This window comes from Trichoplusia ni, chromosome 4 (genome assembly GCF_003590095.1).
Source record: "Trichoplusia ni isolate ovarian cell line Hi5 chromosome 4, tn1, whole genome shotgun sequence".
Taxonomy (NCBI): Eukaryota; Metazoa; Arthropoda; class Insecta; order Lepidoptera; family Noctuidae; genus Trichoplusia; species Trichoplusia ni.
In genome coordinates, this window is record NC_039481.1 from 19,783,961 (window position 1) to 19,798,830 (window position 14,870).

The following is a 14,870-nucleotide window of genomic DNA, read 5'->3' on the forward strand; positions in this document are numbered from 1 at the left end:
ACTGTAAATAATTACTTTATAGAGTCATTAATAGATGTTAAGATGTAAGAGTACCAATATTATATGTACATTATTACTACAATATTATGAAAGAAAATATAATTTATGTAGCATAACGCAATATTTATTTACTATTTAACATTCGACAGAAATTATCACAATATTGTACATAGAATTAAAGTAAGATAAGTAATTAATAGCTGATATAGGCAAGTCCATAGTGATTATAATACTTTGTGCAAAAAATCTAGTCGACAGATGAATGGTATCTATATAAATAATTGTACATGTAATTACAATAAAGTTTTATTTACAACTTAGTTCTAAAACCTTACATAACCTAACATAGAGCTAACAATGTATTAAAGTTCCGTTGTGGCCACGCCCCAGTACTGCTGCATACGACCTTCAAGGTCCAAAGAGTCTTGTGTTGACTTTTCCTGTATAACCGCAAAGTCGTATTCCAAGTGGTAAGGCATCAGCCGCTGCAGTGAACCGAAATATGCAGCGTTCGGACCTCCGTTTGGCAATCTTCCAGAACCAAAACGGAAATCAGGTTTCAGTGTATTGCCAAAAGATCTTGCGCTACCGAAATGTTTGGACAAAAACGGTACGCCTTTTGATTGCTTACCGGTTAAATGCAATTGCGGACTGCTGCCTGATAAACCTTTCAAGTTCCTTAGACTACTGACATTCGATTTAATTCCTTTTGATAAGTTGTCTAGTTCTTTGTCAAATAGCATCTGCGTGTTTTGCTCAAGCATGTATTCCCAGCATTTAAATTGTTCTTCTGGGTTGGGTAAGTCTTCAACTTTATTTTCCTCTTTGTCTTCTTCGACACGAACGCGGATGGCACGAGCGACGCCTCCCCTACAGCTCCTTCGCTCTGATGGCCTATGCGGTGACCGTACGCTAGCATAGTGTTGGTGGCTCACAGCTTCGCTTGGAGGTCGATCACTCTGGCCACTCGGTGACGACCTCTCACTACTTGGTTTTGGTGGCGACACTGAATGACAACAAGGTTCCAAACGAGAGCAACAGCAATCCGACCGACACACAGACTTATTGCTATTTATAGTTTGCCGTAATTCTCTCATTAATAAATCTACGTCGGAGCGAGCAGCGTCAAAGCGGACTATTATAACGGAAATGCAGTCCTCTACACCATAACTCTGAGCTAGATCTTGTAATCTTTTAGCTGCAAGGACGGGATTTCGCTCAGCCCGTACTTCAGAAACAGCAGTTTCCATACTAACAGCGTTCCAAAATTTACCATTACCTAATATCAGAAACTCGTCATCCTCCTTTATGACAGTTTGAATAACATCAGGGTCCGGCACAGTGTTAGGATACCGAGTTGAATATCCTAATCGTTTATTGTTTTCGATTCCTAAACTTAACGGTCCATTTCTTCTGCTGAGAACTGCTTTAGTATCTCCAACATTCGCAAGTCTTAAGGTATATTTCCGAGAAGTATGACCAAATCCGTTTTCTTGAGGAGTCATAGGTGATAAGTGGCACAAAATCAAACACGCCCCTTTCTTCTGTCCTTTTTCTTTGAGCTCTCTATGTGCAGATAACACTACATACTTCATGTACTCGTTTACTGTCTCCTTAATTGACTTCTCTTCTAGAACGAGACCGGGAATACACGTTTGTAAGATCTTTGGCACTTCAATATCGGTTTCACCGTCGATGATAGCGAATAAACCTTCCCGATTGCAAAAGGAGGGAAGACGGATTTGAGAACAACATAACTGCAATGATTTGTTAGGGCATTCAGAGAACCCTGTTGTCCAAGGCGTCGAGCCATTTAATTCTTCATGGTACCCACTTTTTTGTGTCCATGGCAAAGAATGCTTTCCGGAGACATCGACCAAACTTAGTGGACGCTGACATCGGTAAGCACTAAATTGTGAAGGATCTACTTGTAATTTCTTGTTACACGATATGTCTAAAAACTTCAATTGTTTTGGAGCAAGTAGTCGTAAATCAATACTGTCTAGTTCGTTGTGTGCGAAATCAAGAATTTTGACAGAAGCACTACATGCAAACATTGGAACTGAACGTAACCTGTTTGAATGAGCTCTGACGACTCGAATATTATTAAGTTGTGGCAAGTTTTCAGGTAATTTTGACAAACAGTTACCAGATAAGACTAGTTCTTCAATATCTGGCCAAAAGTTAATGCATGCTTCGGGAATATTAGTTAAACAGTTGTACGCAATATGGAGTATCTTTAGTCCTCGAAACGCTATTATCACATCTGCGACTTCATCCGTAAGACAATTTGCTGTTAAATAGAGGCGTTCCAAGCAATGTGATGAGGGGCCTCTTGCGTGTGGCAACCTACTTAGCCGATTGTTTGTTAGGTTCAAAACGCACAGTCTGTCACAAGCTGAGAAGAAATTTTCTGGTAAGGACTGTATACAGTTATCATGTAGAAGTAACTCCCGTAAAGGAGACCTAAGTCTTGGCATTGAAGGAATACTGGAGATCTTGTTGTGGGCTAAGTGTAGGCTGCTGAGGCTGGACAGTTCACTGCAGAACAGATGTTCGGGAAGTGACGTCAGCTGGTTGTTGCTGGCATGGAGCGTCGTGAGATCCGAGCAGCCGCTGAGCCATTGCGGTAAGGATGTCAACTTATTGTGTGAAACGTCTATTTCAACCAGGTTTATCGGTGGTACGGTTGTCGTTAGGGTTTCTAAATCTGAAAGGGGAAAGAAATGATTTTAACTAATACGTAAAAAACAATATTCCTACTTAAGTTCACCATAACAAATGAACATGGTAGATAAAACAAATATGGCTTAACCTATAACAGTTTCTCTCTCTCTCGATTCCTTTCGATTTATTTTTTTACATGTAAATCTAACCTTAAGCATTCAACTATATCCACAAAATATATCGTTCCAAAATAAAAACAGATGGCTTACGGTTGTATGGCGCCCGCAGTGTCCTCAGCATAGCACCATGCAAGGCCAGGTGCTGCAGTGTATTGTGTGCCACGTACAGCTCCCGTAGTCCACGCAGTGCCGACACAACTAACACTTCCACGCTATTATATGACACATCCAGGGATACAAGGTGCTGAAACAGAGAGTTAAATGGTGAATAAATAAGCGATTCAAAGAGTAATTTACTGAAATTAAGATATTTACTATAATTTTCTATAGGACATTGGACTGTTAAGACATCATGAACATTTAAGGATGTCACAAAGTAAAGTGTCTTATATGAATACGGCTGTTAATGGCAAGGGTATGGTGCTTGCCTGTTGGAAATGAGGACGTGAAGTGACAAAATTAGCTTCTTTATGTAATTAAATTAATAGGGGAAGTGTATGTTCACTTGCGTTAGATACAGACGCGTTAAACTGTGATCACATAGTTGTTCTACAAAGGTGCTGAAGAAAGGAACCACCAAGTGCGATATGTTTTTGGTATATCTCAGCACGAAAAATCTTCTCGATAAAGAATGGTAATTTAATATGAGTTTCGATATCTTTGAAAAACAAAACACAAAACGTAGTCTCTACAATATTATTCAATAAAGTTCGTCTAAAACAGGCAAATAGGCTAAATATGTAGAAGCAAGTTCGATGATAAAATCTACTACCATAATCTGACATTGGCCTTAACAGCGGACGCGCTTCCGAATAAAATTAGTTCATGTTTAAAAAATATTGCGTAAATACTGCTGATTAATACAAACCTCATAATTACCGAGTATGATGCTTCCTTTGAGTTTGTTATGGCGCAGGTCGACGGTGGTGAGGGGGGCGCGGTATTCCGTTTTATTTTCGTCGTCCGGCCCCATTTGAACTCTGTTGCTACCCTGGAATATAAGTATAAGGTATTTGGTATGTGGAAATTATGAAAAAGTTTACTAATTAGTCGAGTTGTTGCGTGATTTAATGATAAGTACACTTCAATTCAATTTAATTTTTCATTTTTTTCTGTTGGATAATAGTTTATTTTTTATTTATAATATTTATTTGTTAGTACTTAGGTGAAATGAAAAATACGCCTGTAATTTTTCGAAATTCCATTCGATCTATAAAAATAAAGCAAGAGATTTGTTTACGAGATAGAGATAGTTTTATTGGTTAGTTTTTAGTTAGTTAGTGTTCGTTCGATAAACATAAAATTCTAAAAAAAAACGATTAAAACAAATGAAAGTAATGATACTGTTCATATTTCAAAGCAATAACTTACCCCAAAACTATTGATAACGTTGTTGGAAGCCACCAGAGTCCTTAATCTCGGCAGTCGGAGAACACAGTCGACCGACCGCAACTCGTTGTCACTCAACTGAATCTCTTCCAACCTGAAGATCAAAAACAATACAACATCAATTAAATAAAAAAAACAGATTTAAGGCCGTCAAATATCGAAAGAAGAAAGTGATTTTCGCTCAATCGCGGGAACTCATAAAGTCTAGTAAAAAAATATAAATATAGAAATCGCGACTTGACAACGCGAAATAAATTGGTTATTCTTACCAAAAATGGTCATGTAGAAAAATATGTTTTAAATTTGAACTGAAAATATATTTAAAGAGGAAATAGGGAGCTATTAATTTATACTATTTCCGTCTATGATTGGTTTCAAGATAGAAACACGTAGTTTAGTACAATAAAATGAAGATTCACACTGCCTAAAGCTATAAATGTCAAATATAATTGAAATATAGCTCTGTTCTAATTACATTAAGCAATGCCGTATTTTGAAATTTAGTATAACTACTTCGGCAAATAAATAGTTTGTTATTGAGTTGAATGCACTGAAGAATGGCCAATTAAAATTTGTAAATGCAAGTTACCTGAAATACCTGCGCTGCAAGACAATTTACGGCATAACAAAGATCTAATCTCAACTTGTCTGCATCTACTATACACTTGTAGATAGGTATGTTATATAGCAATCATGAAATTGGAAGACATATTTTTTTTTAGCCTGTCTTACTTCAATTGTTTTATCACACAGTTTTTTGGTTAGATACTATATACATATTCATTTATTGGTAGACAAAAAGAATACTTATTTGAAAAAAGTGGATTTTGAAAGAGATAGCACTAAGTCTAATCCGCCTTCATATGTGTGGTTGCCAGTTTCATTGACATAATCCATCGTAAAGTAAGTCGCAACGAAGAGATTGGATAATTACAAGACAAGTAGGCACACGAATCATGATATATTCATTAATATGACACCCTAAAATAAACAAAAATTAATCTGTGAAGGACACAAACAAATATAGTTTATTGCCCGAATGTCTTGGAAACCTTATAATAATGATATCGTTGCATCATTTACATCCAACAATAGATTTTCACTATTTCGCAGCTGTGTGGCACAGACCGCGCATGTTAATGTGCCCCAGTAGTTCAAAAACCGTGACCAATGTAATTAAAAGCTTTTACAAGTAATTCTTATAAATATTTTTGAAATAAGAAATAAGTAGCACTATGCTTGGAAAGTTATGTTTCGAGAATTTCTTTGGCATTTTCCGAAAGGTAGAGCGAATTCCTTTAACCGATAAATCTAGCCCCCACCTCGCAAGGATTAAACTCCTTGGAACGGGGATGGTTTATTTAAAACCAACTAGAAATTTATTGAAAATATACTCTTAATAAGCACTTACGGATAGATACTTTGGCTTTTATGTAAACTAAATAACAAATACGAGATTACCTAGAGATGATTGTTCTGTTGATAGACAATTGTAGTCAATAGATTCTAATCAAGAAAACTCTCGAACGTTGTGTTTATGGCGCTATTAACAGCTGGAAACAATGCCTTACTTACAATAATGATAGAGATGTATATCGTTAAACGAGTGTGTTCTGTATCCAATCTAATTATGTATTTATATGTAGGTAGAATGAAAGTTAGGAAATAGAGTAATTCGTTACATGAATTTTCCTGAAATTATTAAAGTTAAAAGAGGCAATTTTCTGACAACAGAGTTCTGAACATAACACTGAAAATAATATCATGGACAACATTGTGATTAACCCCCCCTTCGATCTTTAGGTATACACAAACTTTATGATCTTTATGGCTCAGGTGTTTAATAAAGACCATTGTTTGGACATAAGTTGCAGGTTCAAATCCAGGTAGGTAACAACATGCATTTTAACTGTTGTTTAATATTCTACGATAAATAGAGATAGGTGGGGGCGAAAACCAGTGGTCAAAAAAATCAAATCTGGAATTCTCAAAATTCAAGTTTCAGCAAGTAGGCGTCGTGATCAATATTTTCCTGATTAATCCTTCCTTTCCGTTTCTTTAGGAGAAAAGGCTTTTATTACCCATTTTAATTATTCTATCTCCTGTTCGTCTACACTGCCGTATAGAACATCAATGTAAGCCCACGGTGCGCTACGCGTCGCGGGTTCGATCCCCACGTAGGACAAGCATTTTTGTGATTCATGAATGCCTGTTTTGGGTGTGTTTGTACATTTAACTTGAATATTTGTGAAACCCCTTGCGACACCAGGATTAAATTCCTAAGCCAGGGGTCGTCATTTTTTAAAATATGTAAAACATGCGCAAATCAAAAGGCAATATTTCAAGGCACCTAACTTACATGCCTTTTAACTTAAAAGCATTTCTTATTAAATAATTAACGCGCTGAGATTGTTATCTTGAAGACATATGGAGCAACGAGAGCGACACAGTGATAATGACTGGGTAAACAATTATTACGTACAAGTTCATAACTGTTGGCCGACATATGTATAAGGGAATTTACGGTAAGTCTTGTTAACTGTTTCAGAAGAAAATTGTGAAAAACTATATTTTTTGGTTATGTTTGAATAAGGTGTTGGATTACAGTCGTCATTGCGGCTGTACAGATATATGATCGCATCGATATGGTAGTATTTTAGACTTCGATGGTTCAATTAATTTCGGAGAATATGAGTTTGATATTATTAACGGATTCGATTCCTGAGTTGTAAGATGTGAGAGCGAGAGTTAAAGCACAGAATTTGTACAGTAGAGTCATTTTTGTCACAAAATAAGTTTACCTTTTCTTTATTCTAATGGGATAAAAGATATCAAGAACAAAAATGAAAGTAACTCACCGGTAAACCAACTAAATTAAAAAGCCTTCTCTTAATACAACAAAACAGACAACCACAGGAAAACACATTCACTATACCGACACATAATAAAACCTCAAAAAAAATATGTTGCAACAAAAATACAATAATAAAAACAAATAGAACTGCTGGTGTAAAGTAAGTGTGTGCGCAAACTGACCGCGGAGAGTGCGCAGGCGCAGGCGCCGGCCCACTGGCCACGGGCGGCTTAAGCAACGAGGTTCCTACCATAGAGTTCTAGCATCGATGTTACAAACAAGCATTGTTGTTGCCCTATCTATCAATGCATCTTGCTTTAACACATTCATCATGTTACTACACAATTTTCTTTCAAGTTTAGATTATAATTATGTCTCGGTTAGGAAATTCGTTTTCTTCTAGATAGTTCGAGCTATTTTCGTTTAATGTTGGCTTGATTTGGATCTCTTAAGTATAGAGTTGAGAACTATGTTGAAGATGGTTAAGTATAATCTCGTTTGCTGTAGTATTATCACAGTAAGTGCTCTGATGGTAGATATAAAAAAAGATTTGTAAACATTTTACGTGTTTATTTCCTGTCGTTAAACATAATTTTTAAATTGACCCACTTCAAAGCCGTTTACAGTACAATTGAAATCTATTAAACCTTTGAACTTTTGAATACTGTTTAAATTTAACTCTCTCTAATCTTAAATAGTTGGAATTAAGAAAAACTGAATTTGTTACCGATCACAAGAAAAAAACACTTTTTATAAATTTAATTTTTCTTCATCTCTTTCCTACTTTCGAAAACAAAGTAGCTTAACTGTCGGTCAACAATAATTTATTTTTTTAATTTGAACCAAAAAATCTTGTCTGCAAAAAATATATTTAATACGTAATTTCAATAAATTCATACCGAAAAGTTTATTCAAAGAAAATCGGTAAAATTTCTATAAAAAGCGAAAACACAGTAAATAATTAATACATACATTTGCTCGTCCATAATCTATAACCACTCCAACTGCCTATTAATGACTATTGTCGTTCCTCAGACGTATAATTGCATTAAAACAAACATAAATAATGGAATCTTCATTACAGTAGAATGTACGGAAATGGTTAAGGACGAATAAATGCTTCGAATGACTCGCAAACTTCGTTTGATACGATCAAATGATTGTTATTAAGCACCTGTATTTATTTGGCTTTGAAATTGCGTGCTTCATAGTAATTTTAGTAGAGTACTTTACTTACTTACTTGTATTTTTCTTAGAGAGACTTTAGACTTATTTTAACCTTTAAACGCCATGCCGGTCAAGCGATGTCCGAGAAACTGTTTATATTCTACTTGTTTTCAATGTCTGATTTCTTAATCTATCCAAGGAAATGCGTAAAAATGCATCGTTAACTTTTATGAAATCATTCATAAATTGCTCTAAAAAAAAGGCAAAATGAAAATGGGGTAATTTAATTGAGAAAATCGCAATGGAAAGTGCAGTTTTTCGCAACACACCATGAAAATTTATCAATAAGTACTTCAAACATACGTTCTATATAGATTAGCTAACAGGGATTGCGCGTACGGCGAAGCAAAGTGAACGTAACGCGCACGGTCCGGCGAGCAGATGTAGATAGCCCCGCCCCGCGGCGCGTACGCAAGCACTCACTTAAAAAAATTAGCACACAACGGAAACTCAGCGTCTTACACTAACATATGATGACTACTAACTTAGACAAGTACACGAGAACCATGATAATGGTTTCCGATGATAATATCAACAATCACGTCTATATGTAATGACAACAGTTTAACATTACAAAATATCAAAGATTTGCTTGCTGTTGGTTTGTATGCAAAATATGTTTTTGCAAATATATTATTTTGTCAAAATTATGTTTTTGTTTTTGAAAAATGCCAGTTAAATTACAATTGATTCTTTTTTAGAATTCAGAGTATATTTATTAATTTTGTGCCGAACAATCTTCCCCTCTCGTAATCGCGTTATCATTTAATCCATACATCGTGTAGACTACACTATATTTACATGCAAGGAATATCTCTCGATATCACATGTAAATATTAGAAGTACATGCATATCGGAACAATGGGGCGAAGGCTAAGATTCATGCGAGAGGTGCCGCGGATGCCACGCTCCGGCAGCCGAGCGTTACTGAATGAGTCTAGTAATGATCGTATACTCTATAGGTATGGTCAGAAACAGCCCTAAGAATTACCACTACCTACTTGGACAATCGTTAGCATATACAGAAAACGCTGTGTGAAATAACAGGTACAAGTCAAGCGACTAACAGAGACTGGTTGTGAAAAGTAAATTCTTTCTAATCCGTCAGGTCAATAAAATCATACACACGTATCTTTATGCTTTTAGTTGTTAACAATATATATTGACAAAGATAAACTGCTTTAAAGTTAAGGAGAGAGATTTGTGACGTAAGAATGTATACACAGAAATGACGTCACTGTAAATAGAACAGAATTAAAGTTTGCTGAACAGAACAAGAGCTTAAAAAGAGAAAACAGACATTGAAAAAAAATTCTTCATCCTTAATAGTTTCCGATACCGCTACTAATTATATTATAAGGCTAGAAGGGCACAACCAAATTTACAATGTGAGTATTTCTCAGTAGCAGCGGTTAATTACACTAGGTTTCAAACCTATTTTGCTATCTTAAAGCACAAAAACAACACACTAAAATACTAATTAGTGTATAGTTGTTTTAATAATATTATTGTATTAAATAACTTGAGTTGCTGACTGTACATATTCGTATGCACACTACGCTTGAACACTATTCACTTCAGTCGTCAGGCAGCCAAAATTATTGCATTTACTCTGATGCATATTATTAACGAAACGCCATTCAAGTTTTTCGTGTAGTGTTTACACTCTACAACACCTTCTGTCATAGTTCGTAACTACTGTCATTTATAACATAAAATCGAAATAAAAACTATCCTATATGCTAATCTAGATGATAAGCTATCTGTGTACTAAGTTTCGTTTTAATCTGTTCAGTGTTTTTTACGTGAAACAGTAACAAACATCCATACATTGAAACATTCACGTTTATAACATTTGTTAGTAAGATTCAATTAAACAACACATCTAGTAAATATGTTCATGATCATATGGAAACTAATATTTAGAATTTAAGAGCCAAATACCAACTTGAATTTATGAGTAGAGTTGGACAGTTACTGATACTATGAATGTACCTACCTAAGTGAGAAAAACTGGAACACATTATACAAGTATTTACATTTATTGAATTATCAATTTGTTTTAAATGTCCGATGAATTAGTTGAATCTCCGAGCTACAACATTATTCATTGCGATAGTTAGAAAAAACTTAAACATTATGTATGGGTGGACTTTTAAGGATGTCGTAGAAAGCACTAATAAACAACATTAGGTGTATAATGTCTTTGGATTGCTAGTTTTTGTAATGCCACTAAAGGATTCCTTTACATGTGATAGAATTGATAAGCTTACTAAGTATTCTAAGCAAAATAATTCATATTTCTTTGACACATTCTTAAATCATGTCTGCTTTTAACCATACACAAATATTTCTTTGAAAAATTTCTTGTAAAACTTATCTTGATAGGAAGAGCGAATATATTTTCTATCTATGATGTATAAAGTATTTCGACTATCGTGTTATGGAAACTATAAAGATGACGGGACGGACGACTAAGCGCGATGCCTGATTATTTTTAAGCCTTACAAGCTTGTCTGCACTGAGTATTTTCGATATCTTTAAGGCTGGTATCATCGATTACCAAACAGTAAGATGTTTAACGATGTTCAGTTTTACTGTTGCTTGTTCAGTTGAATGCATGGACTCTATTCAGTAGTTTATCTCAAAACACTGACCAAATACAAATCTAATGTTTTTCGGTTACCGGTGACCGAGGCCACTGGAAATTGGAAGGATTATAGTATGAAATGAAAATAAACTCACTGTGTAAGCTGACATATTTCCAGGGGTAATTCAGTGATCCTGTTATCACTGATATCTAAATGTGTGAGGGCTTGTAGCGTCCAGGCCTGGGGTGGCAGGGCCGTGAGGGCGTTACTGCGCAGGCGCAGCACACGCACCGTGAACGCGCCGGCTGCATGCTGCGCGAGCGCCGCTCCAAGGGATGCTCTACCACCGCCGCTCAGGTCCAACACATTGGGAGGTTGTGTGCTTTGTGTACCCTAGAACAATAAATTAGTTTTGAAATCTAGACTGATGGTGCTGTTGAAATAGTGAGGTTTGTAATTAAAAATATGTAGGTATGCTCACAGATTATTTGAAATCTTTTATGGTTTGTAATTACGAGTAAAATACCTGTAAACCTTCATCTGTTTACACTTCAAATTCCAGTCTGATTTTTTTCATAGATGTTACTAAATTTTTCTTAATAAGTACGATACAACACAATAGTGTTTTATATCTAGTTAATTTCTGTTTAGTGAAAATCTAATCTGTTGCTAGCAAAAGAAAGAAAATTTTAACACGACACGATTAAATTATACCTAGAGTGAATTTCTACATAACATAGTAACTAATTATGAGAAAGTTTGTTTATGAGGCATGAACATTGACCAACCGCGAGTACACATCTTTCCTTCAGGGTGTTGGGCTCCAAGCTGTCCAGGAAGACGTCCTCGGAGTTCTGTGTGAACACATCCAGACTGTCCACTTCATCACCTTCACACTTCATTTTACTCCTCTCTACCATCACATCACTGACACACAACACTAACCACAAAACCAAAGAGTTTTGTTTCACCCATTGTTGTTACATCAAATGACATTTTAAAAGTGACTGCAGTAAGACACTGTTCGTTTGTCTCGGTGTGTAACCACGGTGGGGCCGACGAACTCCTTTGAGCATTGTTATTCCCAAAGACTACGGAATAACTCCTGTCCACTTGATTATTCCGTTCACGTTGGTATTGCTTGCATAAATGGCGTTTTGCCCTTGATTAATACTGATTTCTAGAAACCATGATCATTGAATACTTCGCCAGAATTCGTGTTCATGTTTTGTTTTAAAATGTTTTTTTGTGAGTTAAAACACCAATATTATTTATTTAAAGCTTTATATGTTACTAAGATGATAACGTATTGTGCTCTGAAGGTAAGGTCTGTGTGATCGCTACGAGTGATTTTTCACTTGTGATGCGTCAACGTGCGCGCAGGTTACTATCACCGGCGCCGGCGCAGCCGTACTCTTCGCATCTCGACCGTGACATTTCTTTTAGGGAGTAGCGCACAATTTTTCAATTAACACACTTTTCTTAGAACTCATCATAATACAAACAATACCTCTTCTGGTACAGACATTCCTTATCTTTTTCCAAATCAGATAGTTAGCATATAAATTATGCTTTACAACTCTCACACGTTGTAAATTATTTTCAAGTCTACGAGTAAGAGTTAGTTTAACGAAAGTAAAAATAACTATTTTTAGAAGTGAGTAATTAACAACAAACAAGACTTTTGAGTATTGTTTTACTGATCGCGAACTTTCGAGAACCGTAAAGCCTGATCCACCTCGTAACCACGGCGGAGCAAGGAGTTGTGGAAAATGAACCATATTACCTTGAAATACAGTGGGTACACTAAACATGATCAGCGAGACTAGAAGCTGAAAATGTTTTAAACAACAAATTTTCTACTACTTGTTTCTTTTGAATATTGTGCGATAAAAATATTATTTCAATTTTTCAGGATTTTTTTTATTTAACATATTTATCAACAGAAATTAAAAATTTTGCTATTTTCTAACATAAAGTTTAGTGAGAAACGAATATTACTTAACATCTTTAAGAATTAGAAAAAATGTCCGACTATATATAAAACTAAACAATAATTTTCTTAAGAACTATTATTACGATCACGTAACAAATACTGGTGTACGAGTATTATACCTAATCTCGTAACTACACAACCGTACGATAATTAACGTCACATTGTACATTGAAACGTCAAAAACTCGGTAAGCTTTAGAAAATCTGTAACAATTTGCCGCAGTTAAGTTGACGGTTCGTTAGTTTGAGAAGTGTACCGGAATCAAATCCCCAATCATCTGCTAAGAGCTCATATCTTGCACGACATAGAGCACGCGACGGAACTAAACATAAAACCACAAAAGATTTGCTCCAATTACACTGCTTGAAATACCGCTTGCCAACCATAACAAACCAATTTGCCTACACACGTTTAACTCTACGAGAACAGATTAGTTTTCTACACGCGCCTTCCACATCAAGTTAATCAATAACATTTTATACGCATCACAGCGCTACATACCTCTTTCAACCAGCAGAACCACATATTTCTCTCCCAAATCGTGCTGAATCCCAGGAACAGGTGATTCATACTGTTGTCTCCAGACACTGGGTTCCCTTGACAACGCGGCTTCACACAGAGGACCAGCCTTTGAGCTTTGGGTTGGCATAGCTCTATACTGCCGCCACTTAGTTCTAACATTTCCCAGTTCGAACCTGAAATAGTTGGAATAACGTTGTTAATCTATTACAAGCAGGCCGGATGTTATTGCTTATGAACCAGATCATCACTTACCATAAGAATGCAACCTGGATCCTATCACGTGAGCTGCTCTCGGTTTCCATTGTGGAAAAACGTGCCCCTTGAGCACATACACCGTGCCAGATTTCAGAACACCTCCAGAGCGCGGAGCGGGACCGGCGCACCACCTTAACGAGTGTCGCAGTTCAGGGTCCACAGCCAACCTCAACCTGCGGGCCTGTGAATTCCATCCACAAGTCGCCAAATATTGCTCCTGAATTCGAAGGGGAAACTCGTCCAGTTCCAATCGTCGCGCATTCTCGCCACCAATTTGCATCCAGAGGGATAGCTCATCAACAAAGCCAAGGTTTCTGTTAACTTCTTCGACGGTAGTGTTTAGGGTGACCTTGATAAGTTTGCTGGGAGCATCAACGGCGAAAGGCTCAAGACCTTCAAAAACGCGTATCCAGCCATATTCGTTGACCGGTCGCGGTTTGAATCCTCGAGTGGAAGCGAGGCGGCGCAACGACTTGCGCGGCGCGTGAGGCGATGAGGCGTGCAGCGCCTGGTCGCAGACCATAGCGCGCGGCAGATGGCGGCAGGTGGCGGCGGGTGCGGCGGCCGTCTCACAATGCCCGCGCGGCGCGCCGGACCCGCGCCCGCCGCTGCATTACAATTGGGTCGGAGACGTGGTGGGGGTGGGAAACATGTTGCTCGGTCAGTCGGGAACATCACTGAATACAAAGCGATGCCAATAAAATTCACGATAAGTTGCTATACTCTTCTATGTCGTCTTATGTTTACATAAAATTTACATAACGATCAACACCTTACCATAAACATTTTTAAGATTAAACCAATCACTAGTTTCAGTGTATCCACACAATTATTACAAAATAGTTTAAGAATTGCATAATAATAATACATAATACACAATACACATCAAACTCGTACTCTGTAATTATATTGCCAAAATGTAGAGTGTTCTACTCTTTGTTATTTGCCAATCTACAAAACAGATTTTGTACTGGAAAGAAAGACACGCTAGGGGAACGCGGTTGGTTCCGCGCCGGCAACCACCCTACCTGTTGACTCACCTGTCGAGCTAAAACCCTTCACACAAATAAAAATACCGGAAAACCAATCAATTTGAATTCATATAAAAATTACAACTAAATGGACAAACAAAAATAAAGCTTTCCTTATAAAGTAAGCGTCCAGAGAAGTGCTGAATCCAGAAACGCCGG

The 14,870-nt window shown here is 36.8% G+C and overlaps 1 protein-coding gene across 2 annotated transcripts; it reads right to left on the bottom strand.

Moving 5' to 3' along the window:
- Positions 1-102: 102 nt before the first annotated feature.
- Positions 103-14,421, bottom strand: LOC113493509 (protein phosphatase PHLPP-like protein). Of its 2 annotated transcripts, XM_026871515.1 has the most exons (7): positions 13,678-14,421; positions 13,405-13,598; positions 11,062-11,300; positions 4,218-4,329; positions 3,715-3,837; positions 2,937-3,090; positions 103-2,710 (listed from the first exon to the last, which is right to left on the bottom strand). In XM_026871515.1, exons 1-7 carry the CDS (start codon positions 14,201-14,203, stop codon positions 363-365), a joined length of 3,696 nt encoding a protein of 1,231 aa, XP_026727316.1. In that variant the 5' UTR covers positions 14,204-14,421; the 3' UTR covers positions 103-362. The 2 variants fall into 2 exon arrangements, with proteins under 2 accessions (XP_026727316.1, XP_026727317.1); XM_026871516.1 differs by lacking the exons at positions 13,405-13,598; positions 13,678-14,421 and adding an exon at positions 11,696-12,587.
- Positions 14,422-14,870: the final 449 nt, after the last annotated feature.